Source organism: Scyliorhinus canicula, chromosome 14 (assembly GCF_902713615.1).
Source record: "Scyliorhinus canicula chromosome 14, sScyCan1.1, whole genome shotgun sequence".
In the NCBI taxonomy this organism is placed as follows: Eukaryota; Metazoa; Chordata; class Chondrichthyes; order Carcharhiniformes; family Scyliorhinidae; genus Scyliorhinus; species Scyliorhinus canicula.
Window position 1 is genome coordinate 143,104,409 of NC_052159.1, and position 27,063 is coordinate 143,131,471.

At 47.6% G+C, this 27,063-nt stretch overlaps 1 protein-coding gene and 1 long non-coding RNA gene across 3 annotated transcripts in view; one reads left to right on the forward strand and one right to left on the reverse strand.

The window, feature by feature from the left end:
* The window catches only part of LOC119977441 (endothelin receptor type B-like), a 46,004-nt gene extending 32,260 nt beyond the window's left edge, over positions 1-13,744 (forward strand). The window contains exons 6-7 of one of the 2 annotated variants that reach the window (XM_038818352.1): positions 1,648-1,756; positions 5,321-5,424. In XM_038818352.1, the coding sequence (XP_038674280.1) occupies positions 1,648-1,756; positions 5,321-5,326 (115 nt within the window). In that variant the 3' untranslated portion in view covers positions 5,327-5,424. Of the gene's footprint in view, positions 1-1,647; positions 1,757-5,320; positions 5,425-12,710 lie in introns of those variants that run through there. The other variant, XM_038818350.1, reaches the window with a different exon arrangement.
* Positions 13,745-14,728: 984 nt separating this feature from the next.
* On the reverse strand, positions 14,729-26,376 carry LOC119977703. The gene is made up of 3 exons (XR_005463264.1): positions 26,215-26,376; positions 25,925-26,036; positions 14,729-15,168 (listed from the first exon to the last, which is right to left on the reverse strand). It is a non-coding gene; the product is annotated as an uncharacterized LOC119977703 (long non-coding RNA).
* Between the last annotated feature and the right edge of the window lie 687 nt (positions 26,377-27,063).

Consider the following 27,063-nt stretch of genomic DNA (forward strand, 5'->3'; position numbering starts at 1 on the left):
ATCACAGACAGTATTGTCAATTTGAACCAGTATAATGACAATTCCTCCACTCTTGAGGCAATTCCGTCAGCTGAAAGGGGAACATTGAGCCTAATGAATGATTCATTCATTTTTATTCATTACATACACTTGATGTTTACATGAATAAATTTAAACAATATCAAAGGCTGTACAGATATGATGGAATGCTGCAATGTCTAAAGGATAAGATGTTACACAGTCTGCTCAGCTGTATGTAAAATATTCCGTTGCCCTGTTGGAAGAGGAGCAGGTATTTGGTCAATACTCCAATTTCAGGCAACATAATTAAAATAGACTATCTAATATAACATAATAATCTTTATTGTCAGAAGTAGGCTTACATTAACACTGCAATGAAGTTACTGTGAAAATCCCCTAGTGGCCACATTCCGGAGCCTCTTCGGGTACACAGAGGGAGAATTCAGAATGTCCAAATTACCTAACAGGACTTGTGGGAGGAAACCCGAGCACCCGGAGGGAACACACGCAGACATGGGGAGAACGAGCGGACTCCGCACAGACAGTGACCCAAGCCGTGAATCGAACCTGGGACCCTGGCAAGCAACAGTGCTAACCACTGTGCTACCGTGCCGCCCCATTCATTTGTCAATCGATTTGCTATTTATCGGCATTTGCTGTGACATATTTATGTTCATCCTTTATTTCAGACACAGGTGGCACTGCCTGGCTGTGTCTCTCACCACCCAGAGTTAGTTATACCACCCCCACCCCCACTACCACTACCCCCGGTGTGGTCATCATGATTAGTTCTCATTTTTGAAAACCAGTAGAGATTTGCAGCAGCGTGACATCATGCCGACTGGGTGAGAGGATAAGACACGGGCGGACGCTATGACGTCACGCCCGGTAAGTATATGTTAATCACCTCACCAGCAGGGGTTGGGGGGGGGGGGGGGGGGGGGGAGTCTCAAACAGAGATCCCGCTGGTGCAAATCGCACAATGGCCCTCTTGTGAGATTCAGAGACCATAACGGGATTTGCGCCCGGGGTAACCGGGCCTGCTAACTCAAGCCAATCGTTGATTGGCACCTAAAACATGTTTTCGTTTACCATTTTCTCATTGTATGTAAGTGTAGTTGCTAAGGGCAGTATTAGTTGCCCGTTTTTGATTGCCTGCGAATGGGTGATGGCGAGCTGCCTTTTTGAAGTGCTGCTGGTGTCGGTAAAATCACAGAGCCTTTAGGAAGGGAGTTCCAGGATTAAGACCCAGTGCCAATGAAGGAAGAGCCATAGGGTTTCAAGTCTGGATGTGGCTTGGAGGGGACGGATGGTGTTCCCAGGCAACTGCAGCCCGTGCCTTTCTTGGTGGAAGCGATCACAGGTTTGGAAAGGGCTGTCAAAGGAGGCTCGATGAGTGGCCGCAGTGCATCTTATAAATGGCACACACTGCTGCCGCTGTGCGTCAGTGATGGAGGGCGTGAATGTTTAAAATGGTGGATGTCAGACTGCTTTGTCCTGGATGGTGTCAACCTTCTTGAGTGCTGTTGGAGTTACACTCGCACAGGCACGTGGAGTGTAAGGAATTTTTAATATGTACTTGCAAGCAAAATAAAATGTTTCAAGTCTCTAAATGACCATTTCTATCCTTTCCACTTTGTCTTTCAGTTATTTCCTTGTGATGAACTACATTGGCATCAATATGGCTTCCCTCAATTCCTGCATCAATCCAATCGCACTCTACTTTGTCAGCAAGAGATTTAAGAATTGTTTTCAGGTAGCAACATGATTGTTTTGAAGCCCTTCAACCTAAATCGCTTACTGTTTGATTCGCAGCTGCTGCTAAAGTCGAAGCTTTATGACTCAAGCTTGAGTGTAACGATAGAGCTTAAAATATTAATCAATTTCAGATTTAACCGGCAGTTATTTAATCAAAGTCATGTTCATCAGCTTATTATTCATACTTTTTCAGTATCCTTAAATTTTGAAATTAAAAATTCAAAGAACAAATTGGAAATCATATAAGGGCATTTGGACTTTTTATAGTCGTTGCAACAAACCAACAGAGAGCCAGCATGGACTTGATGGGCTGAATGGCCTCCTTCTGTGCCATTATGATTGTGTGGCTCCCAGTCCATCAAATGGTCAATGTCAATCTTGAAACCTTGGTGTAGAGTTGTGGCAAATCCAACCTCAAAGCCAAGTGTAAATAGCATTCAATTCCCTGGGCCGAGCCCATTTTCATAATGAATTCACAATCCCGAATGCGGATTTCTGTGACCCTCGGGCTGCCAGGAATGTTGAGAGAGGGACGTTGTGTAAGTGATATGTAATGTGACAGGACAATAACAGGGTAATGTCACAAGGTGGGAACATGAAGTAAGTTCTGCATGTTTTCCAAGAGCCACTGAAAGCATTGCAAAACATCATCAGCCTTTGTCAAGGCTGCATGTACATGTGATTGAGATGCGGCAGGCAGAAGTGAAGGGGAAAGGAGCTTATGTCTTGAAAGGCGAGGTGGTAGCAAACCAAATGCATCTGAGGAAGGTGGCCCTCTGTGCTACTTCATGATTCAACACTCACAGGCCAGTCTTACAGCTGGACAACAAGGAGTTTCTGCCAAGTTTTAGGCCACATCTGACTTTTACCACCCCTGCACGTGCGGACAGTCAACTGCATTATTGCTGCAGGTGTCCTTGCAGAAAATTGCGTGGGTGAACTTCTGTGTGTGTCCTGGCCCAGTGTCTTCAGAAGCCATAACACGAGGGTCAGTGGCAGCAAGTAACTCCAGGGCCTATATGCCAGGGCATCTCATTGACTGCAGCCAAACAGGCAAGACTCTTGGTAATTACCTGAATATACTTTTCATGCAGCATTGCAAAAAGCATAACGCGTTAGAATTTGGTTCCAAATAACCATTCAACACGGTAGTTGGTGTTGGTCATTTGAAGATTGTACTGAAGTCTCCATAGTTCAATTGGCACAGCTTTCCCTGGGAGGATCCTGCAACAACAACTTTCCTTTATCTGGTGCCTCTAACATTTGGCGCCCCAAGGTAACACCAAATCAAATTTGACACTGGGCAATGTGCAGATATTGGGATAGGTGACCAACGTCTTTTTCAAGCTGCCCAGCTGCACAAGCCAAGCACAAGCTCACCATTCAAATTACCATACTAGGTGTCGTCGCACCAAATGCATTTAAAGGGCCCAAGTCCTTAAATGAATTGGTCACGCACATTTTTTTAAACAGGTGACCCACAGTTTGATCAAAGAAGTAGGTTTTATGGAGCAGTCAGAGGTGGAGAGGTTTCGGAAAGGAATGACAGAGTTGAGGGTCAAGGCAGTTTAAGACCAAGTCAAGGGGCATTGGAAATCAGCGAGGCTCAAGAGACCAGGATTCATTGGGTATGGAGATCCTGGGAGATTGTCGGGGTGGAGAAGGCTACAGTTATCTGCAGGGGTTGAACACTATGTTGAAAATTGGAAAATTGAGGCATGACTAATCAGCTGAACGTATTGCTGTCAAAGCATGGAACCCAAGGTTTCCTGAGGTACAGTATGCCCACCACATGCAAAATGGAATGGCTCTTTTTCCTGCTCCTTTTGATTGTCCCAATAAAGCTGAACTTGATTTGGGTGGAAGCTTCCAAGGTCTTGGACAGCTGGCTGGAAGTTGCAAGGGGATTAAATTAAGTAACAACCCAGAATTCTTGCTTGCTGCTTGACTTGACCACTTAATGCAGGCTTGTCCAACCTCCAGCCCTTGGGCCTGTGAAACCCCCCAATGTGGCCTCTGGAGGTAATTTTGAAAATTATGTTAAGTAGAGTGGAAGATTCTGAAAGAAAGTGTACCTCCAATCACACGCTGTTCCTCTCCTGTCACAAGTGAGTCCATCAGCCACAAATGTGGAGGAGAAGCATCCTGTGATTGGAGGGAAAGCGGACTGGTGGCAGTAAGCAGAGGCCTCAAAGAGAAAGTGAGAGAGAGAGAAATTGACTGCCAGGCTGGGGAAGGAGAGACTCGCTCCTTGCTGGGCCGTGCTGGGCTGGGCTAGGAACGTGAAGCAGAGATTCATTCTGGGCTGGGCTACTGGGGGAAGAGAGACTCGCTCTGGGCCAGGTGGGGAAAGGGGAGTGGGTGTAGGATTGGGTGAGTGAGTATTTGTGTCAGAGTGAGTAAGTGAGTGTGGGTGTGAGAGTGAGTGAGTGTGGGTGTGAGAGTGGGCGAGGGTTGAGTATGTGGGTGCATGGGATAAAGAGTGTGAGTGTATCTTTGATGGGTGAGGAGGGTGAGTGCGTGTGTGGGGTGAGGAGGGTGGGTATGTGTTTGGGCGATGGTGAGGGTGATTGTGTGTGTGGTGAACATTGAGTGTGCATACCTGAGATGAGGAGTGAGTGTGCATGTGCGAGGTCAGGAGTGAGTGTGTGTGTGTGAGATGAGTGGTGTGAGTGTGTTTGTAAGAGAGGTGTGTGAGTGAGCACCTGAGGCTGGGAGTGAGCTCGACGCGCACACACTCATCCTTTCACACTCATCTTTATTTATTCGTAATTTTTATAAATTGTAATTTTATTATTGTGACTTTCTTTTGCTCAGCAAATTGCTTTTCATAGGTCAGCTTTTTATTTGAAATTCTTGCTCGTCGCCATTTCAAACCTTATCCTTCCCGAATTTGTTCATTAGCCCCCCCCCCCCCCCCCCCCCCCCCCCCCCCCCCCCCCGCCCCCAAGGCTGAGAAAAATTAAAATGTGCCCCCCACCAATGCAAAGATGTTAGACAAGTCTGATTGAGCACAATTTGTTTACACCCATTTCATATGAGAAACAAATGTTCTCCAGTGCCCTCTGCTTGACAATAAGGTTTCTGAGGATGTTAATTTGAATTGATTGCTGCAGACTCGAGTTTCTCTGTGTTAGAAAGGGGTCCATTTATGTGCGGCTGGAGCTACAATGTTGAATTCTCCCTTCATGAAGTCTGGTGCCTGTAAACAATGATCGCAACTGTATTGCTTATTCATGGCTGTGGTATTAAGTCAAGATCCTGCCATCATTTCTAATGGTTGAGCTGAAAGATCAGTATTTATTCTTTTTAAAAATGGCAGTCAAGTATTATTGAATCTTTTCAGCAACAATGTCAAATGCCTGTAAACTTTAGTGACTTGGGTCTTGTGGCAGAGGACATCCCAAAGAGAATACTGTGTCGGTTGATGATAGAAGAAGGGGTTTGTTGGGCTCTCTGCTCCCTCACCAGCACCCACCCCCCCGCCCCCTCCCACCCAAAAGGCGGAACAATATACAATGCACTCTTTCGCTCGTTCACAAGTATTGTTCTGTCACTGTAGAATTGAACAAATGAAGACTCAGAACACAAGAACATGAGAAGTAGAAGAATGAGTGGACCATATAGCCTGCCGAGCCTGTTACCCCATTCAATACAATCATAGAACAAAGAACAAAGAAAATTACAGCACAGGAACAGGCCCTTCGGCCCTCCCAGCCTGCACCGATCCAGATCCTTTATCTAAACCTGTTGCCTATTTTCCAAGGATCTACTTCTCTCTGTCCAGATATCTGTCCAGATGCATCTTAAATGATGCTATCGTGCCCGCCTCTACCACCTCCACTGGCAAAGCGTTCCAGGCACCCACCACCCTCTGCGTAAAAAACTTTCCACGCACATCTCCCTTAAACTTTCCCCCTCTCACCTTGAAATCGTGACCCCTTGTAATTGACAACCCACTCTTGGAAAAAGCTTGTTGCTATCCACTCTGTCCATACCTCTCATAATTTTGTAGACCTCAATCAGGTCCCCCCTCAACCTCCGACTTTCCAATGGAAACAATCCTAATCTACTCAACCTTTCTTCGTAGCTAGCACCCTCCATACCAGGCAACATACTGGTGAACCTTCTCTGCGCCCTCTCTAAAGCATCCACATCCTTCTGGTAATGTGGCAACCAGAACTGCATGCAGAATTCCAAATGTGGCCTAACCAAAGTCCTATATAACTGTAACATGACCTGCCAACTCTTGTACTCAATACCCCGTCCGATGAAGGCAAGCATGCTGTATGCCTTCTTGACCACTCTATGAACCTGCGTTGCCACCTTCAGGGTACAATGTACCTGAACTCCCAGATCTCTCTGCACATCAATTTTCCCCAGGACTCTTCCATTGACCATATAGTCTGCTCTTGAGTTAGATCTTCCAAAATGCATCACCTCGCATTTGCTGATCTTTGCCTTCAACTCAACTTTCCTGTCCACTCCCCATATCCCTTAATTTCCCTCGAGACCAAACCTCTGTTTACCCCAGCCTTAACTATATTGAAAGATGGACCATCCACAACCCTCTGGTAGAAAATTCCAAAGATTCACAACCCTTTTGAGTGAAGTAATTTCTCCTCAACTCAGTCCTAAATATTATCCTGGGACTGGGCCCACCCCATATTTTAGATTCCCCGATTAGTGGAAACAATCTCTCAGTGCCCACCCTATAAAGCCCCTTTCTTATCCTATAGGTTTCAATGAGGTCGCCTCTCATTATTATAAATGCCAGCGACTACAGACCTAATTTACTCAGCTTCTCATCATAAGGGCAACCCCTTCATCCCAGGGACTTCAGCTTGTGCCTTGCTAATTAGGTACTATGTTCTGTGTTCCTGGAGGGTTAGAAAAGCATTTCTTATTGTTCCACCATCAATATTTTTGTTCTAAGTTAATAGCACTTACGTTATAACTCATTGGGAGTGTTTATTTCAATATACCGAGTTCACGATTGTCGTCTAAATCACCATGGTCCAACAGTGATCATTCTTCAGTTACTGACCAGAAGGATTAGAGGAGTTATTTCCTGTAACAAAGGTGTCCTGACATTGCTGCACTAGATACGGGTAATATGGGTCCTTTAGATGTCCCATTGATGAGATTGTCAGACTTGTATATTTAAACATGAACCATTTATTGTTAGTCTTTAACTATTTACAGATCCCAGGGCACTGTCATGCATGCTGCTGCTCCGTGCAGGTTGGCTGCTTCCAGATTGTTCTCTCTGGACTGTTCTCTCAGTCCATTACCACGTGACTCTGTACACCATACCGTGGACGGTGCCCTTCTCCAGCTCCACGTTAACCCTTGCTCTGTCGGTCACCTGTACATTACAATGGCATGCAGGCACATAATACACAGATATCAGGTTTAGAAGTTCAACAGCTCAGCTTACAGTGAGTAAGGGCTTAAGTATTCCTCAGTGCTCAACATCAATGAAGCATCTGGTGCAGCCTGAAAATGAACAGTAATATAATAAGTTCTCACTTTAAAATTTGTAAGTATTGCAGGAAAACAGAATGAAAACCCTTATTAATGTACTAGACATTACGATACAGAGATTACAAAACTAGAACCGTCCCTCTCAGAATCACAGCTCCTAATGGGCTAGATAACCGCATTCAAGCAGGACCCACTTCCTTTGTATCCAGAAATGGAACATCCAGGATAGAACAGGGTAGAACCTGGTCATAATAACAGGGTCCCTAAAATGGATAACTAGCGTGTAAATGGTTGTGGAGGACATACTAGTCCTCCGATGCATGCAAAACCTTGACAGTATCTTATTTTCCTTCCCAAGTGAAACAGTCTCTTAATTCCAGGACCTTTGTACAGATACTGATATCAGAGTCAATTTTCTTAATGCAACTTTATATGTCATCTTTATATTTACGCTTATATCTACAGCAGATTTTAATCAACTTAAATCGTTTTAAATATCAAACCCGAGACTTCAAAGTTCACTATGCTTTAAATCATTCTCGGTTTAAACATGCTTAACTAACTCTCCATGTAAAGTCCTAGTTACAGAGTAGGCTGTACTCTCTGGAACTTTCACCTGTGATGAAATATCTGGTGACCCTACTAATTGACTTAATCTGCATGAATCATATTCCAGTACTATGGCTGAAACAGATTTGTAACTCATTTCTGCAACGTGAAGATAATTATAACAAATTAATAATAAAATGTATCTCTAAAAACTATGCAAATTGTGTGTCATAATTATAGTTATGGAACTCAGCTACAGCAATAAATTATTTTACCAGCATTATTTACATTTAGTGTTAATAGATAGGATACAGTGAAGGTTTTGGAGGCATAAATAAGTAATTTTGCATCTAATTCAATAGTGACTTAATGACATGTTGACCGATTGTGTCAATAGTGAGAATTTCTGCCTGAAGATTTGATTATAATTATAACAATGAGGTTTTACTTAAACTTCGCAACCTGGGCCAGGTTTTCTGGCAATTGGCCGGTGACGGGACCTTCCGCCCTGCCGAAGGCAATGGCATTTTCCGTGCCTCGCCAGCCACGCCGCTGGGGAACATGCTGGCCAAGAGCGGGCCACCTTCGCTACCGGAAAACCCGCCACCGGGGGTGGGGGGCGGAAAAATCCCGGCCTGAGTGTTTGTACTTTGGGAGTGAATTAGAATTGACCTTTGATGGATGGACAGGTATTGGTGGGGAGGGAAACATGGGAGTTGAATGAGTTGGATATCTATTTCAAAGAGACAGCACAGATGCAAAGGACGAATGATTCATTCTCTGATGGGTGTGATTTATCATTTAAAGGTTGATAGGCATTTGTAGTATTCTAGATATGATTGCTGACTAGAGTTTGCAGCAATTATTCTCTCCAGTTAAACACATAAACAAGTGCACAGAGTTTCAGACATAGCGAGTTACTTGGAGTTAGTGGGAGGCTTGGATGGAATGGAAGAGACCCAGGGCACGATCTAATGGAAAGGTTTCTAAGTGTCATTTGTGGCGGGTTTTGCTGGAGGTTTCATCCCGGCTCTGTCAGCGAGTTCCCCACCGCTATCTAACCACACTTTGTCACTTTGTTTGGTTCCTGGGGAGTTTCTGCCCGGTGACGCCCACACTGAGGGTATGATCTACCAGCCTCGTCGCTGGCGACATGCCAGTTACATCGAGGGAGAGGCTAAAATCGGGAAACTCGATGGGCGCCAATCAGTTTGCGATCTGACTGGCCCGCTCCCGTTGTCGAAATCAGGATCCCGCCATGGTGTGGCGAGAAACTAATAATCACCAATTAATCACCAATCTCCATATCCTTAATGAGAATGACCTCTGATCTAACTGCCTCCCGTGATCTAACTGCCTCCCCAGCAAGTGGTCACACGGGCGCTGATTAGTACTCCCTTTAAAAAGGTGAAGCTGGCGGAGTAGCTGCTGTGGGGATCTGACGAGGTGAGGAGCCATCTTCGGCCGGTGACCGATGCAGAGATCCGATATAACAAGGCCCGTCAGACCACCCGGTACATGAGACTGCTCAAAATGCAGTTCTGATGCCTCGACTGCCCTGGTGGTGCCCTGCAGCACACCCCCCAGAGGGTCGCCCACTTTGTGGTGGTCTGCTGTGTCCTCCACAGTCTGGCACAGCAGCGGGGCAACGTGCTGGAGGTGGAGGAGGAGGAACATGCGGCCAACTCCGAGGAGGAGGACAAAGAGGTGGTGGGCCAAAAGGATGAGCTCACGGAGGACCCGCAGGTCCTTCCTAGGAGGATGGAGGAGTGGCGGAGCGGCGAGGGTCTGACATGCCTGGAAGGCCAGAGGGCACGCATCCTCCCGCTTCATGTAGGGCGTGGCTTTGTCCATCATCTTATCGCTTCCTCCCTATCCCATCCAATGTCATGCCACACCCTTTCCCAAATACCCCCACTCAGCCTGCCTCACCTTCCCTCCTCTCACCCCCCCCTCCCCCAAATGCCCTCTTCCACCCTCCTAGGGTTTGTAATACATCACTCCACAATGATGGGCCTGTGTGGGCACTGCCAGTGTGTCCATGTCGAGGGCAGGAGGGTGATGATAATTTGCCGAGAGCTGGGTACTGGTAATCCTCATTATACCATAGTCTGCCTCATGTCTGTCTGCCAAGTGCATGTTCTTGCTCGTCACCTGCACATGGAATGCCTTGGCTGGGTGTGGGTGGGATCCAGGGCCACCATGCCTGAGGGGCTGGGACAGGCCAGCTTGTATTGTAGAATAACATGCCAGAGGCACAGATGCAACATGTTTTATTGTTGTACACTAGTGAACCCACCTGCCTCCAGCCCCGATGATGCCACCCCCTCTTTCCACCCCACACAACCACTTCCCCGCCTCCCTCCTAGCCCCTATCATACCCTCCCACTCCACCCAATTCCTTCCCCACCCCCTACCCTGCAGCCCCACCCCAACCCCGATGCCTTCTCAGTGATCCTCTATCTGGTTAGCTCCATGGTCCTCAGTGACAGTGACATGCTCCACAGTGCCCCGGCCAGGTGCACCTGAGATTGGACATGTCCCTCAGCGATTGAGACAAGCTGTCGACGTGCTCACCATGGCCGTCACCGACTGGGCAACTCCTTGCACACCACCACTCATGGTGCTGACGTTGTGCTCCAGCCTCTCCACTGCAGTCACCACCCTCGTGTCAGCCTCAGTGCCACACATTGTCAACGCTATCTCCTCGCCCTCAGCCTTTGGGACTCCTCCAATCGGCTGTGGACCTGCTGGAGTGTTGCTGACACCCACCTCTGAATTTCTCGGCCACACCCTACCGACTGCATCAGCTCCGGGTAACCCTGGTCCAGAGGCTCAGCATCTGACTGGGACCCAGCTGGGTTCTGGGACCCAGCAGACCTCGGACTGCTGTCTCGTCTGGGAATTCCTGCTTCCACCTGATGTGCATCAGCAAATGTGTGGCGCTCACCAGAATTTGCCCCAGAAGCCTGCCCACTACTTTCGACCACTGAGGTGTGTGTCTCTGGTGGAAGGCGGGGATGACAGATGTGCCGCGACTATTATGGAGGCATCCTCGGAGCTCTCCTCCAAGGTGGTCTCTTGGGAGGCAGGGGGTGGACTAACTACCCTGGATGGGCCGGCACCACCGGATGGAGATCCTGTGGGAGAATGTACATGTTATGGGCCAGCTTCTTCTGCACGCGTCATGCACCGTTGTATGGAGGGGGGGGGGGGGGGGGGGGGGCAGAGGGGGGCATGGCTGAGCACCACTGGTGGGCATGGGTGGGGTGAGGCGCAACATGGTACTTGGCGGGGGCGGTGCCAGGCGCATTGTTGGCGGGGGCAGGACTGGTGCCAGGGGCCAATGTCAACTCACCCGTGCGGCATGGTGGTGGTCATTTTGCTTTTTGCGGCACTGTGTAGCGGTCCTCTGGGTCATGCTCCTCGCGCTGCCACTTCCTCCCAGGCAGCACGGGCTGCCCTGTGGCTGACCCGCCGAGCCCCTCGGGGGAACAGGGAACTGTTACGACGCCACCGTTGCGGCTCCACCGCGTCCAGCAGGCGGGCCAGGTCAGAGACCGCCACTCTTGGAGGCGGTCTCCTTGGTTGCATGGCTGCACGCTGTGTGGACCTACCTCTGCGGGATCGGTTCAAGCGCTGATCCCCATCGTTAGCGGGGGGTTGGCGCGCATGGTCCCGGCGAATCAGCCGACAGGACTGTCATTTCTGGCGTGAAGCATGTGGGGCCTAATTAAGTGGACCAATTAACATTTTGTACCGGTGACGGCCTCACCGGGTCGACAGTCAGGAAGCTCGCGGCAGTTCCCACTCTCTACCACATTAATGTTTCCATTCGATTGCGCCTCATTATTTTTATCATTGGGGAGCTGAACTCGATGACCAGTGGGCTTGTGGGTTCCCCACACCCTCCTCCCATGGGTAATGTCATCGCCCACACAAATAGGCATTACCCAAACCCACCCAAGTGATGTCACCCCGTTATGGGTGGCAGAGGGCCCTCCTTTTCATACCATCCCATGCCCCCGTTCACCCCCCCCCCCTCCTCCAGGACCGCCATCCTTCACTCCCCACAACCTTATGGATGCCTCTTAAATTCGCCCTGCACCTCCTTTCATGGGCATGGCCCCCCTCGGGCATGAACCCTAGGTAGTGCCACCCCGGCACTGGACACCCTAGCACAGCCACCCTGGCACCCTGGCAGTGCTCCTACCAACTTTGCAGTGCCACCCAGGCACCTCGGCTGGTAGATGCCGGGAGCCGGATAGATCCTGGGTCAGCACGCCTCAACGGGTTTTAAATGTATTTAGGTGTGCAGAGCTTGGTTCCATGGTGGGCAGTATCCTGATCGCGACGCCTCGGGAGATCTGCGTAGATCTCGCGGGATGTATTGGCTGCCGGGAAGCCCACATGAGGCCTCTCCCGGCGTCTACTGGCCGCATCTCATCCGGGTGCAACGTGGCCAATGGATCACGCCCACAGAGTGTGAGGCAGGACCTTTACCAGTAGGTTGCAGGAGGAAATAAAGGGGCAAATCACCCTGGCAAGCTCTAATATACATGTATTTGAGAGTGGCACGAGGAAACATTGATGTTCCTCAGCCTCCCTTCACAACTCCAGGCACGGCCTATGACCTGGGAATCAAAACAAGAGAAAGACAGAAAGGGAGAAAAATATAAGATAAATGAAAAGAAACAAAACAAAACACCCGTCTCATTGTCCATTTTTACATCTTATTAATGTTACGAATTTGTGTAATCGCTCCAGCTGTGTCAAAGTTGTTTGTCAATAAAGTTGTTCGTAGGTTATGGATCTTTTCATTTCTTGAAGAATGCTAGTCAACGGAGTGTTCACTAAGCCATTCTAGGTTTTCTCACCAGTGATGGGAATGATAACATTTTCTTTGTTGTACACAGTCCTGCCTTTGCTGCTGGTTCCAGAGGAAGACTATGATGCACGTGATGCCCCTGGATGAGAAACAGTCCTGCATCAAGTGGAAGTCGAATGGCATCGATCATGCACTGGACCACAGCAATTCACGTTCCAGTAATAAATACAGTTCATCGTAATAGAGAGATAGTGTTTCACAAGGAAGAATGTCGGCACTGATTAAAACTGGACAAAAAAAAATCGTATTGCTACCATAGTGAAAGGCAAAAGTCCGAATTGAAAATCATTGAACTCTCCCAAAGGGCAGATGCTGCCGTGTATTCCAGATGCAGACATCATGCGAGGAAACGCCATCTAGAAAACCCCGCACAGCCTTTAAGCATTCACTGCAGCCGATAAGGAGTAAATAAATATGGAAGAAAGTGTGGACAGACCAACTGACAGGGGAAACCATTGTTAAGGATCTGGAATGGTTCGACTCTGCACTTTCCGATAACCAGAATGTCCCCAACTCCTAACCTGATCTGTTGCAAAATATTAGTATTTACCATTGCCTCCTACCACCACCTTGGCCCGAACTAAAGGCCGGCTTTGTTCTCTATGAGTAGACCAGATTTTCAGCAAATTAAATCGTAACGTTCCTGTCTGTCTTAAAAAGGTGCATTTAACCACAATATTTTGCAGTATTATTTTGTTAAAATATTATGTATATTTTTCAAAACATCTTTTCAAAATACACAATTGTTTAACAATTAATTGGCATGTAGTTTGATTCACTAATTAAGGAGCCTGAACCACAAGATACTGCGACTCAGTTTCAATTAGTATATGTTATATGCTGAGAAATCCGTTTCAGTAAGCTGAACACGTCGTTCTGTCTGCAGAACAATTTCCTCAAACTTTCTGAACAATATTTCATTCATCAAATTCATTGCAATGATAGCACAGTGGTTAGCACAATTGCTTCACGGCTCCAGGGTCCCAGGTTCGATTCCTGGCTAGGGTCACTGTCTGTGCGGAGTCTGCACGTTCTCCCCGTGTGTGCGTGGGTTTCCTCTGGGTGCTCCAGTTAGGTGGATTGGCCATGACAAATTGCCCCTTCGTGTTCAAAATTGCCCTTAGTGTTGGGTGGGGTTGCTGGGTTATGGGGATGGGGTGGCCGTGTGGGCTTGGGTGGGGTGCTCTTTCCAGAGCCGGTGCAGACTCGATGGGCCGAATGGCCTCCTTCTGCACTGTAAATTCTATGATCAAATGGATTTTGGGCTGGACCCATTACCCCTTTTTACTTTATTTACATCTTACTCAGATAGCTGGCATACATTGTAAAGAAAATTTTCTAACACTATCATACACATTGGAACAGCATCATAAGGCAATTATTTGAATAAATAATACCACTGAAATCATGTTATTCAAAATAAAAAACAATTGGGCTATGCATATTCACATGTGATTCTACACCCATCATGAATGTGTATTAATCCTTGGCAACATTCTGTACTGAAGCTTTTGATGCACTGGCCTACTTCAGCCAATTGGTGTTCCTGGATGAACATTCCCTCTGCTTGCCATGCTCACTCAGCGAAGAACTATTAAGGGTGGGATGGAAACTCCCTCCTGTTTTCCTATTTGGAGAGAAATTGTCAATGCGGCTATAACAAAGAAGTTTACGATTTCATCATGAATAGCAAAAAGGAAATATGCCACCCCTCCCCTGCTACCGCACTCCACACTGCCTTGTATCAATACCATACAGCAGGAGTTACCTGGTCATGTTAATATTTACCATTGCGCCCTATCACCACCTTGGCTCGAACCGAAGGCCAGGAAACTTCACTATCAATGAGCAGACCAGATTTTCAGCAAATTAAATCATAACATTCCTGTCTGTCTTAAAAAAGTACATTTATCCACAAAATCTTGCAGTATTATTTTGTTGAAGTATTATGTATATTTTCTAAAAGATCATTTCAAAATACACAATTATTTAACATTTAATTGGCACAGAGTTTGATTCATTATGTTATATTATCAATGAGGACCATGTACTTTCTGAATTTCTTGTACATATTGTTTATATGACACCTACATTTTTTCATTAAGTTAGCTATTGTGCATTTCTGAATATAAATTGTCCTGACCACAGTTTGCATATTCCAGGAATTATTTCTGTTATTTCTGTATGCCAGAAATGTATTGAAACAAATGAGTACTCCATGTCCGAGAATGTGACAATGTTTTCATTTGTAAAGTGGTGATTTATGCTTATTATTCTCCTCTGTATATTTCTCATAATCATTTCAGTAATTTTATTGTAAAGCATAGTGTTTTTCTTTCCAATGCCTTTAAAACAGGACAAATGTGAATGTTTCATGCAGAATAAATTTCAATTTATTAGTTATTTTTTGCCTTAAGTCTGAACCTTCTTTCTTCACTAAGAGTGAGCCAACAATGACGCTCTATTTTCATTTCGTCACCAATCTGCTGAAAAAACAAATTTAAATTATTTAAAAATGTGTTAAGCTGGTAACGTGATGAGCAATAAACAATTATTGAGTGTTAGAGAATCAAAACCAGAAAATTCTGATGACACACATCAGGTTCATCGGCAAATGTAAATAGATTATATGAATCAGCTCTGTCAGCACAATTTCCATATCTAAGGAGTATTGGAAAAATATGATGATGGTATCTCCTGAGCTGTTCCTCCTGAGCTCCCTTCAACAATATGGGTATCGCTGGTTAGGCCACAAATTTATTGCCCATCGCTAATTGCCCTTGATAAGGTGGTGGTAAAGTCTTCTTGAACCACAGCAGTCCATGTGGTGTAGGTACACCCACAGTGCTGTTAAGGGAGGGATTTTGACCCATCAACAGTGCAGAAATGGCAGTATAGCTTCAAGTCAGGGCAGTGTGTGGCTTTGAGGGGAACTTGCTTGGTGTTCCCAAGCATCTGCTGCCCTTGACCTTCCAGTTGATAGAGTTCTCAGGATTGGAAGGTATTGGTGGAGACCATCAGGATGTGACTGGCCCACTTTGAGTTCTGCTACATTTGTCAGAATCATTTATTTTCTGAAATTATCTCTAATCATTGTCCCGATCCTTTTCTGAAATTTGGATTCTCACTTACACTAACATTTGCAAAAAACTGACACAAAGGTGGTCATTTATTATCAGTACAATCCCAGAAGTTCCGAGGAGAATTCAAAAAGAAAGGTTTATTCGACATGACAAAGCAAAGCCGCAGGGAGCACAACGAGTCCCAACCTGGACCATCTGAAGATGCCGGTTCTCTTCCTGGTTGGCTTTTGTTGGTGGGTTTCAAAAGGCCCGCTGTTAGACCTCCTCAGTTGGGGAGCTCCTATTTCACGAGCACCATGGGGAGATAAATTGGGTCGTCCCCCTGGGTCGGGTTAATATAATTATCCCTACTGTATCTCCCTTCCCCAAAAAATTTATCTTCACACTTGAGTGGCAGTAACATCTCTAATTATTCTTTTATTTTTTTTAAAACAAATCCATATTATTTTCTTTTTTATATCTACGAGCCCAGTATCTCATATCCCCTCTAAAGAAAGAACTTGCTTTTAGATAGAGAGGTTCCACTAAATCTCCTTCATCCCTCCCTGGTCCATGTCCCACATCCATTATGATGTGGAGATACTGGCGTTGGACTGGGGTGAGCACAATAAGAAGTCTTACAACACCAGGTTAAAGTCCAACAGGTTTGTTTCAAACATTAGCTTTCGGAGCACTGCTCCTTCCTCAGGTGAATGAAGAGGCATGTCCAGCATCCATTATGACTTCTTTAAAAACCCGGTTCTGCCTAGCTTTAACCTGCATCCCCATTTTAAGTTTTCATCAGTTTTGTTGGGGTCGAAATTGGCGTGTGCTGGTTTTGATCCCAGAATTGACGCCGCCCTATCAGCAGAAGCCTGAAAAAGAAAAGAGTGTCCAAGGAAAGAAATTGGTCCTCGGTCCTCAAACGAATAATTAGGATAGTTTCTGATCACACCTCTACAGGCAACTCGCGTTGCGGGAGACATTGATTTTGGCCCAACTCCTACATTGCCAGCCTCCCATAGGAGCGGCTATGGAGGAGGGAGGGGGACATTGCAACTCCAGTGGATTCTGAGGAGCATCTTCCTCCTCCCTGAAGGAGGGATGCTTTTTAATTGGAGTTTACCTTTCATTGGTCATCACTGACCATTGATAAGCAATTTGTTAAAGGGGCCTTTTAACAGGCATTATGCCCCTAACTTACACATTCAAAAATCAAACATCTTCTTTGGGTAGCTGCCTGGGATGCATAGAAATTGGGCTGATTTTAGTGGGAGGGAAGGGGGCGGGCAATTTTTATGCAGATGCAAGTAGTCCCATTGCTAATTTGGCCAAGTTTTACACTTGCAAAATGGGAACAATTCAAACCAATTTCTTCTTCTACACTGACAGAAATATAGATGGTTTGTTTACTTGAACTTATTTGAGGATGGTCCACGACCGATCCATCGCATTGTTGCCAATTTTTTTCTTTCTAATTGGGACTGATTCCCTTCTTATCTCACTGAGCTGTGTTTTTGCCAGCCCATTATTCTATTTCTTGATCAATTATTATCCTTTATTATTTTCACATTGAATTCAACAGCTCAGTGCTAGGTTTTTCCCAGTTGTTCCCATCAATGATTTATCCCATTTAGCTTTCCTGAACTGAAATGTCTTTTGTTAAACTAGAAATATTCCAATTCAGGACATTCAAAATGGAAGGCTACATTTTAGACAACATGCATCACCTCAACCCCATGCTGCCTTTTGATGCTCAAATCACGCAGAACTGTTGACATGTTGCTCTTTACAGTTCCTCTAAACTGTATGCAAAATCTTCCCCTCTACTTCATTTTCATTATCACGCACTCCCAAGAATTATTGATTGTTCCATCCTATTCCTTAATTTTCTCCATATGGATTTATTATCGTCGAAATGTTGCATTTCAGCACTATGATAGAAATTACTTTGCTAATGTTCCCTTTTTCCCCATTCTGCCTCTCTTGAAAACATTATCACCGGAAATATCAATCTCCCTGTCCGGTCCGAATGTAGCCATGGCCGGAATCCTCCGTGCCATTGGGACTCGCTTTCCCGCTGGCAGCGCACCCCCTCCCGCGTGGATTCCCAGTGGCTTCAATGGGAAATCCCATTGACCAGCGAACAATCCGCCACCAAGAAACACGTGGGCGGGAGAATCCCGCCCCTTGTCTCAGTTATAAATACTACGGGCGGGATTCTCTGGCTGCGTTCGCCCGGCGAGCGGAGAATCCCACCCGAGGTCAATGGATTTTCCCACTGCCGGCATCTCGCCCGTGGCGATCTTGCAGTGGGCGGGGCGGAAGAATCCAGGCCGACATTAGGCCCTCCATAATGCTGATCGCCTGACTTTGTTTTGAATGCTTTGTGTCCCTACATGTGCACCAATAAATCCTGAAACGAGTTTTTGATAATCTTAAGATTTATTCCACTTTCTTAACTATGCTTCATTAAACTTAATTTGCTTTGCTTCTCTTTCCCAAAGCCTCTGCGCCTTTCCACTCACCAATCTTTTGGCTTGTCTCTCACCTGCCATGTTAGTTTAAACCTTGCCCTGCGGCAATAGATATCCTCTCTGCAAGGAGACTGGTCTCAGTTTAGCTGAAGTTCATTCAAACCACTCCCTTTACGGGAACAGTGATAATCTCCAGGAAATTTGATAATTCCCTTTCAAATTATTTTCAGCCCAGAAATGTGAAAGTATCGACTGCTCTTGTGGCCACAATTCCTTGGGGGTTTGTTGCCTTCCACTACCTTGTCCATTATCCATTGTGGTCAATATGAATAAGTGAGTATTAATGGGCAGCGTTGGCAAGTTATTCAATGATGTTGACATCACAGCAGAGCCTAGTCCTGCGCTCACTCAACACCTAAACACTGAACATCATCACGGTGCGGGGTCGATCGGCCAAATGGCCTCCTTCTGCACTGTACGTTTTATTACATCACTCTGCACACACAAACCTGCAGGACTTTGCTGAATCTTGTTTCCCGCACCTCGTGGTGCACAAGGTAGATGTTCATCTGGTCCCATACAGAGGTTATTTTCCTGGAATTGGTTGGCAGAGGCTTATAACTTGAGGGCACCACTCAGTGTCAAACATAGCTGACCAGGAGTCTCTCCCACTCTTCTTGCCTGCCATTGGCATCTTGGAAGGATTTTGCAGGATGAGACTTAACCCTTTTGGCACTGTATGAACACACCTTCATAGAACATAGAACAGTACAGCACAGAACAGGCCCTTCGGCCCTCGATGTTGTGCCGAGCAATGATCACCCTACTTAAACCCACGTAACCCGTATACCTGTAACCCAACAATCCCCCCATTAACCTTACACTACGGGCAATTTAGCATGGCCAATCCACCTAAACCGCACATCTTTGGACTGTGGGTGGAAGCCGGAGCACCCGGAGGAAACCCACGCACACACGGGGAGGACGTGCAGACTCCACACAGACAGTGACCCAGCCGGGAATCGAACCTGGGATCCTGGAGCTGTGAAGCATTGATGCTAACCACCATGCTACCGTGAGGCCCCCTTCCTTGGCTATCAAGTCTTGGGGTGGGACTCAAACCCAGAGCTTCCAGTTCAGAGACAGGGATACTGCCCACTATGCCACAGGAGCCCCAATAACAGTCAGGAACCCTGTCCAGGTTTCTCTTCCCTAACCCATAGGCATGTTTCCGTTTACTGCTTTGGTTGAATCAATTAATTCAGCATAGACCAAGAGTCAAACATGAAATTTCCTGGTGAGAATCTCATGGCCCCAACCCTCTGCCCCCATGGCAAGTTTGGTGGCAGTAGGGCCGTTTAATCATTTGGAGGGTGGAAAATGGGTACACTGCCATCTTTCCATCACCACCCTGACTAAGTCTGGGGCGTAAAGGCATGTTGGCAGCCTTCTTGGTCTGGCACCAATTGAGGACATTAAGTGGGCAATTAATGTCCATTTTAGGGCCGCCTTCCACTGCCGCTGCTGCTACTATTCCAGCAGTGGGTAGGGGCTTCACCATTGTTTGAAAGGAAATGTTCAGATTTCCGAGAGAGTAGCACTAGTTCAGTAAATGGAGTGGTTTGAATGAGTTTAAGCTGAACTGAGGCCAGTGCCTTTGCTGAGGGAATATCCGGTGCTTCAGGACAAGGTATAAACCCCAGCGTCTTTGCTCAAAGATCTGATCAAGTGTCGTGGCATCAGGAAGGAGGGGCCCATTGAAAGTCAACCTCTAAGTTTTATGCCAGCGCACCTACTCCACAACCCCCACCCCACAACTGTTTTTCTGCCATCCCTCACCAGTGCCTGGGTCTCTCCAAGACCCCGCTGCCATGGGTGGGTGAAGCGCTGGGAGCAGCTACTCCGGCAATTAGAGACCATCAAGCTGTGACAGCAGGACTTCAGCCCCTGAGGTCTTTCATCGTGGCAGAAAGCACATCACTGGCTTTTCAGTGCCTGAGTGGAACAGGATACTAGCGAGAAACAACGTGAGGGTCTTTTCGGCTCTCCGGATGCCGGCAGAGACCCCACATTGTCGCCAAAAGATTCTGCCCCTTTGGTCTTTAAAAGGGTCAATGTGAACATATAATCAAGAATTCAAAGGTGGACCACGCAGGGTGTATAATGATTGCATTAACTGCCACGAGCTGTCTTGTGACCTTAATGTTGACATTTAGTACTAACCCCGTGTAGTAGCTCAAGTGAAACACAAGATGGTCAAGGAGCAATTTTCCACTCTGGTTTAAACTGGGCGGCATGGTAGCACAGTGGGTAACACTGTTGCTTCACTGCTCCAGGGTCCCAGATTTGATTCCCGGCTTAGGTCACTGCCTATGCCGAGTCTACACGTTCTCCCCATGTCTGCTTGGATTTGCTCCGGGTGCTCCGGTTTCCTCCCACAAGTCCCGAAAGACGGGTGGTGTGGAGCAGAGACTGATCATTCTAGATCTCTTCACATTTTGCGCATCACATTTACTGCCACCTTGGAGGTGTGGAGTAAGGGGATGTAGGGGTTTCATTAAACGATGCAAGTTGAACTGCAAATGCTTGGCATGTAATTTCTCACTGGGCCTGTGTTCCGAATGAAGAGTCAATGAATCCCAAGGCATTGGATGTGACTGAACGGCCACACTGCGCCCGAAAAGCAGTGTGTGCGGTGCTTCGTAACCGTTAGCAGATGGGAGATCCAGCCCCCGGGATCTACCCAGCTCGCAATGCCTCGCGAGATCTAACGTGATCTCACGAGATGTTGCGATGTGAATCCTGCCCATTGTGGGCTGGCTCGCCTGTTGGCAAATCTACACATTAGACCGAATCAGCCAGCTTTACTGCAGCATGCAGTTTCCCAAGGCATCCGAGGCATCGGGAACTATCCCTTTGCCTTGGAGATCCCGGAGGATTCAATGCAGGTCTCCACAAATGGGGACCAGACAGAAAGGCACTCATGGGGGTCTCCCAGAGGCTTGGAGGCCTCAAAATCTATGCCCTTTGGGCAAGGTGGCACTCAGGCACTGCTGGTGCCACCCAGGCACCCTGGCACAACCACCTGGGTGCCAGCCTGGAGCTACCAAAGCGGCATTGTCAGCTGGCAGGGCACTGCCAGGGTTCCAGGTTGGCACTTCCAAGATGGCATTTTTCATGCGGTGGTGATGGGGCAAGGGGTGCCCGATGCGGGTGTTGGGGAGACATGGGGACCCAATCATAGTGAGCTGGGGCTGGAGGGGGTTGGGAGTCACGTTGAGGGCTCCAGAGATCGGGACGCCAATTAGAAATGGCATCCCAATCTCTCGTTGCATAGAGGAGTTCTGGCGAGTGGAACTCCTCAATACAGAAAATGGCCTCGGTTGCGTATTCCCTGCTGAGGCCCCGGTCTAACCCGAGTGCCGGTCGATTGCATTGTGTTTCTCGGTGCTGCCAGCGACGGGGAACACATGGCTAAACGTGCTTGCTATGGGACTTTGTTCCAATCGTGAGGGCGCAGAAGTTGATTAAAAGGTTCAATGACACCTTTTTAAATGTTTTTAGGTTTTTTTACAGTCATAGCCATTTTATTGATTATTTTGCCTCCTCTCCCCCATTAGCTCCATCACATTCTGGAGCAAATTGCCCAACTGGAAAATTTGACTTTATGAAAGTTTTCCAACGTAGCCCCAATCTTAAACCCAGCTTGATTAAATAGTCTTGAATTCTGAGGTCCTGCCTTGGGTGGGAAAGAGCCAAACAAGGCTTGAAGATATCAGCGCCTACTGACATGCTGGATTCCCATTGCTTTCCTGGCTTTGCTGACTTTCACCAGGGCTGGGTCAGGGCGATTCTGTAAACTTGCCCAATCTGATAGTGATACCAATTAAGGTATTTAAAAAGCTCATTGTTCCGGATTTGGCAGGAGTGCATGGAGACAACAACACAGTGGAGAGCAAAACGTGGTTGCCCCAGGAGATGAGCTGGACACTGTTAATGGGATGGTGCCCCAGAGAATGACTCAGTCATAGGCACCCAGATTCCATTAGATCAGCACACGTGTCAGGGAGAATGGTCAGCAAGTACAGGAGGGAGATAGAGAACCTAGTGGAGTTGTGTCACGACAACAATCTCTCCCTCAATGCCAGCAAAACCAAAGAGCTGGTCATCGACTTCAGGAAGCAAAGTACTGCACACACCCCTGTCAGCATCAACGGGGCCGAGGTGGAGATGGTTAGCAGTTTCAAATTCCTAGGGGTGCACATCACCAAAAATCTGTCCTGGTCCACTCACGTCGACGCTATCACCAAGAAAGCACAACAGCGCCTATACCTCCTCAGGAAACTAAGGAAATTCGGCATGTCCACATTAACCCTTACCAACTTTTACAGATGCACTATAGAAAGCATTCTATCGGGCTGCATCACAGCCTGGTATGACAACTGCTCGACCCAGGACCGCAAGGAACTTCAGAGAGTCGTGAATACCGCCCAGTCCATCACACGAACCTGCCTCCCATCCATGGACTCCATCTACACCTCCCGCTGCCGGGGGAAAGCGGGCAGCATAATCAAGGATCCCTCCCACCCGCCTTACTCACTTTTCCAACTTCTCCCATTGGGCAGGAGATACAGAAGTCTGAGAACACGCACAAACAGACTCACAAACAGCTTCTTCCCCACTGTCACCAGACTCCTAAATGACCCTCTTATTGACTGACCTCATTAACACTACACCCTGTATGCTTCAACCGATGCCAATGCTTATGTAGTTACATTGTATATCTTGTGTTGCTCTATTATGTATTCTCATGTATTTTCTTGTATTTTCTTGAATTTTGTTTAATTCCCTTTTCTTCCATGTACTGAATGATCTGTTGAGCTGCTTTCAGAAAAATACTTTTCACTGTACCTCGGTACACGTGACAATAAACAAATCCAATCCAATCCAAGTTCTCATGCAGGTCACCCTCTCGACTGCTGAGGGTCCAAGAGAGAGTGGCAAGCCTTCTAGGGGTTTCATCCAAACACAAGGAAGGCAGCAGCTGGCATTAGGAGCCTGGCTCCCAGGTTGCTGAGCAAGTTGCGATGCAGTGCAACATCTTCGGCTGGAGGGAAGAGCCCCGGATGTCAGCAAAGTTGAGGAGATGGTGGAGGGATAGGAAAGTAATGGAAGCCACACCATCAGCTTAAGATGCACTGCCAAAAATGGAGCTGTCTTGAGATGATCGAGAACCAGTAGCACCAGAAACGATGCCTGTCCAGACAGAGGGTCGCAGACAATTTTCCCCTTGCTGCAGAAGACCTGACAGCACTGCTCACCATGCCCGAGCAGTAGCCAACAAAGTCACTGTGCTAACATTGGCATTCTCATTCAACATCCTTGTGAACCCCTTTCACTCTGGGTGCTTCCAAGGGTCTGCAAAGCGCCTTGGAGACATCTCGTAAGTGACTGCACACCACTGCATATCAGAGGTCACGGATATTCTCTTTAAGAAAGCTGAGCAGCAGACAAATCCTGGCAGATGGGGCCTCAGTCACAAAGAGCAGTGAGTTCCCCCTCCACTGTTGGATTCCCTCAGGTTTAGGCACACATTGAACCATCAAAGCACCCAGTGATCATACCCCACTCTCCCAAAATTAAACCACATGGATGGATTCTAGGGCAATGGAGATGGGTTTTGTAGAGATGGCTACTCATAACTTTACATGACTGGGAGAAGGAGGCACAGATGCCTCTATTCACCAGGGCAATCATTGAGCAGGTTATCGGGCTCCTGAATCTGGTGCCTTGACCTGTCAGTTGACGACCTGCAATGCATTCCTGCAAGGATCCTGCACATGCCAATGGCCTGCTAAATTCTGCATAACATGGTCCATCACAGAGCTGAGGACCTTGGGGACGGTGAAGTGCTGAATGAATGCAGCTCGTCAGAGGAAAGGAGGGGGATGGCAGGGAGAACATAGATGTGCCCCAGCTGCCTCGGGAGGTGGTGAGGGCTGATGTGCGACTCGTGGTTCTTGACAGGATGCAATGACCGGCAACAGTAACTGATTCCGGCTGGGTTCAACTGAGCCCCCCCAAGCCAGGAGGAACAGCATGCTTGTGAAATGCTTGTGATTACATTCCTACTGCTTCCACTGCCTGGAATATATCCACTCATCTCGTCAATGAAGGGTGAACATCTGTCCAGAGGTTTCACAGGCACCATTACTCCCCTTACTTCAGTTGAACCACCATTAATAAAAAGAGGCTCACACGCCTGGATTCAGGTGTAAAGATTTGCACTGTGCTCCAAAAGACAGATAGTGCACATGTACGATACATAGAATTCCTACTGTGCAGGACGAGGCCATTCAGCCCATCAAGTATGTACCGACCGTCTGAACGAGCGCTCTTCCTAGGCCCAAACCCCCCCCAAATCCCACTTTGCCTCCCCCACCCCCCCCACCCCCCACCGCCGGCTTCCCTGTAACCCCGTAACTCCACCTAACCTGCACATCTTTGGATTGTGGGAGGAAACCCACACAGACACAGGGAGAAAGTGCCAACTCCACACAGATAGTCACCCAAGCCCCCTGAATTGAGCCTGAGACCCTGGTGCTGTGAGGCAGCAGTGCTGATCACTGTGCCACTGTGCCACCTCTATCCCAGTGACTTACTCAGTGCTGGCATGGTGGCCTCTGATCTCAGCCAGTTCTATGTGCTGCTCCCCTTTTGGCCTGGTGGAAGGTGGAGATAGCCTGTTTGAAGTTATGTTGCACATGGTAGTTACCCTCATCACGAAGGTGCTAGTGGGGATACCTCCCGAGGCTTCTGTCACACCCTCCTTGGTAACTGCCTCAGCCTTTTTGTTACTTCAGATAGCTGTAGGGAAGTACCCGCTGGGCAAAACTGGAATCCTCTCCAAACATCCCTGTGTCAGATAGTGCCACGGACCAATGCAGGCTACATAGTGGAAAGTCGATGCTTAGTTTATGCATGTACTCGGCAGCCACATATGGCTTTCCGTTAGGTTGGTCAGTGGAGGTGCTCAGGCGCTCATAGCCATGAATCATTGTGGCACACATGAGCTAGATGGACTTCTCCATTCTCTGCCCATGTCTCAGCACTGCCTCCGGGAGGAACTCTGACATGTGGGAGCACACATCTGTTGCTGTTGTATCATAGAATTTACAGTGCACAAGGAGGCTATTCAGCCCATCGAATCTGCACCGGCTCCTGGAAAGAGCACCCTACCCAAGGTCAACACCTCTACCCTATCCCCATAACCCAGTAACCCCACCCAACACTAAGGGCAATTTTGGACACTAAGGACAATTTATCATGGCCAATCCACCTAACCTGCACATCTTTGGACTATGGGAGGAAACCGGAGCACCCGTAGGAAACCCACGCACACACGGGGAGGATGTGCAGACTCCACACAGACAGTGACCCAAGACGGAATCGAACCTGGGACCCTAGAGCTGTGAAGCAATTGTGCTATCCACAATGCTACTGTGCTGCACGTATGTAGACATCTTTCCTGTGCCTCCTGAGGCCCAGGTTGCGAAGAGCTGTATCTGTCCTCAATCCTCCAAAGGCAGACTGCCCACACCTGCCTCAATTTCTGTCACCTCGTCCCGCTCACCTGTGATTGGCTCCCCACGCCGTGTCACTCTAGTTCATCACACATGAGAATCCAATGATGTTACCTGTACCTTCCCTGTGCAGGGTGCACTTCTAAGGTGAGATGTCCTTTAATCAGAGCACTGCTTCGCCTGCGCTTGGCCCAGTGATGGTGAGAGAGTCTTATTGCCTCGACGATTGCACCTAGGGGAGACACAAGAAAAGACTATGAGAGCCAGCCTCAGACAACCAAGGCCTCAACAGTGTTGACGCCTCCCAGTGCAGCTCAGTCTTCATCATGCTGTAATTGGGTGGAGTGCAAGGCATCCTCTCAATGAACAATCTGCACTCTCTAATCACCATGTCCAACACAAATGCCTACCTTGCTGTGCTTGACATCCACGTGGTCAGCAATCCTGACCATATCCGTAACTCCCTCCTCCACAGCAGTGATGCTGCCCTCTCTGGGCCCTGTCTCCAGAATTATGGAATTGTTTCTCCTGTAAGGACAAAGGAGATGAGAGAGAGATAAGGCCCTGAGAGGGCCAATGTCAGCTGCCCCCATTCAGTTTAAGTGGCAAGTCCCAGTGGTGGCTGATTCTCAGCAGCACCATGGCTGTGAACCCTTCTAAGGAATCAGTAAGTACCTTGGGCCCCGACCCCCTCCCTTCAAACCCACAACTACTGAGCCCCACCAACCCCCTGACCACTGAACACCCAACCCCCTAACCACTGATCCTCCCAGCACCCTGACCCCACCACTAACCACACCCCCGGCATCTTGACCACTTACATGTACACTTAGCTTCTGACTGGCCTGTCGTTGGACCTTTAATACTTACCTGCTTCACGGCAGCTACTGCAGTAAAAAAAAAATAGGTATGGCCTCTTGAATCCGCCAGAGCTGGACTGCATCAGGGTCTGTGAGGAGTCTTTCAATGCAGGCCCCAGAAACTCCCGCAATCAGATGTCTCAATGTAATTGCCGAAGTCAGGTAAGTATCCATTTATTTCTTGTAATTCCACTGCTTTTCATCTCTTTCTGATGCTAGTGGGAGGTTCATTGCTTGGCAGAACAGAACGTGAGTATTGCTGCAAACAAGAGACGTGCTGTCAAATCTTTTCACCTATCACTCATCAGGACGGATGGAAGAATACCAAATTTCAAAGCGAGCAACAATTTATACTGCATGAGAAAAGGATGGCGACTGTTCGGCAAGTCAACTCTGATT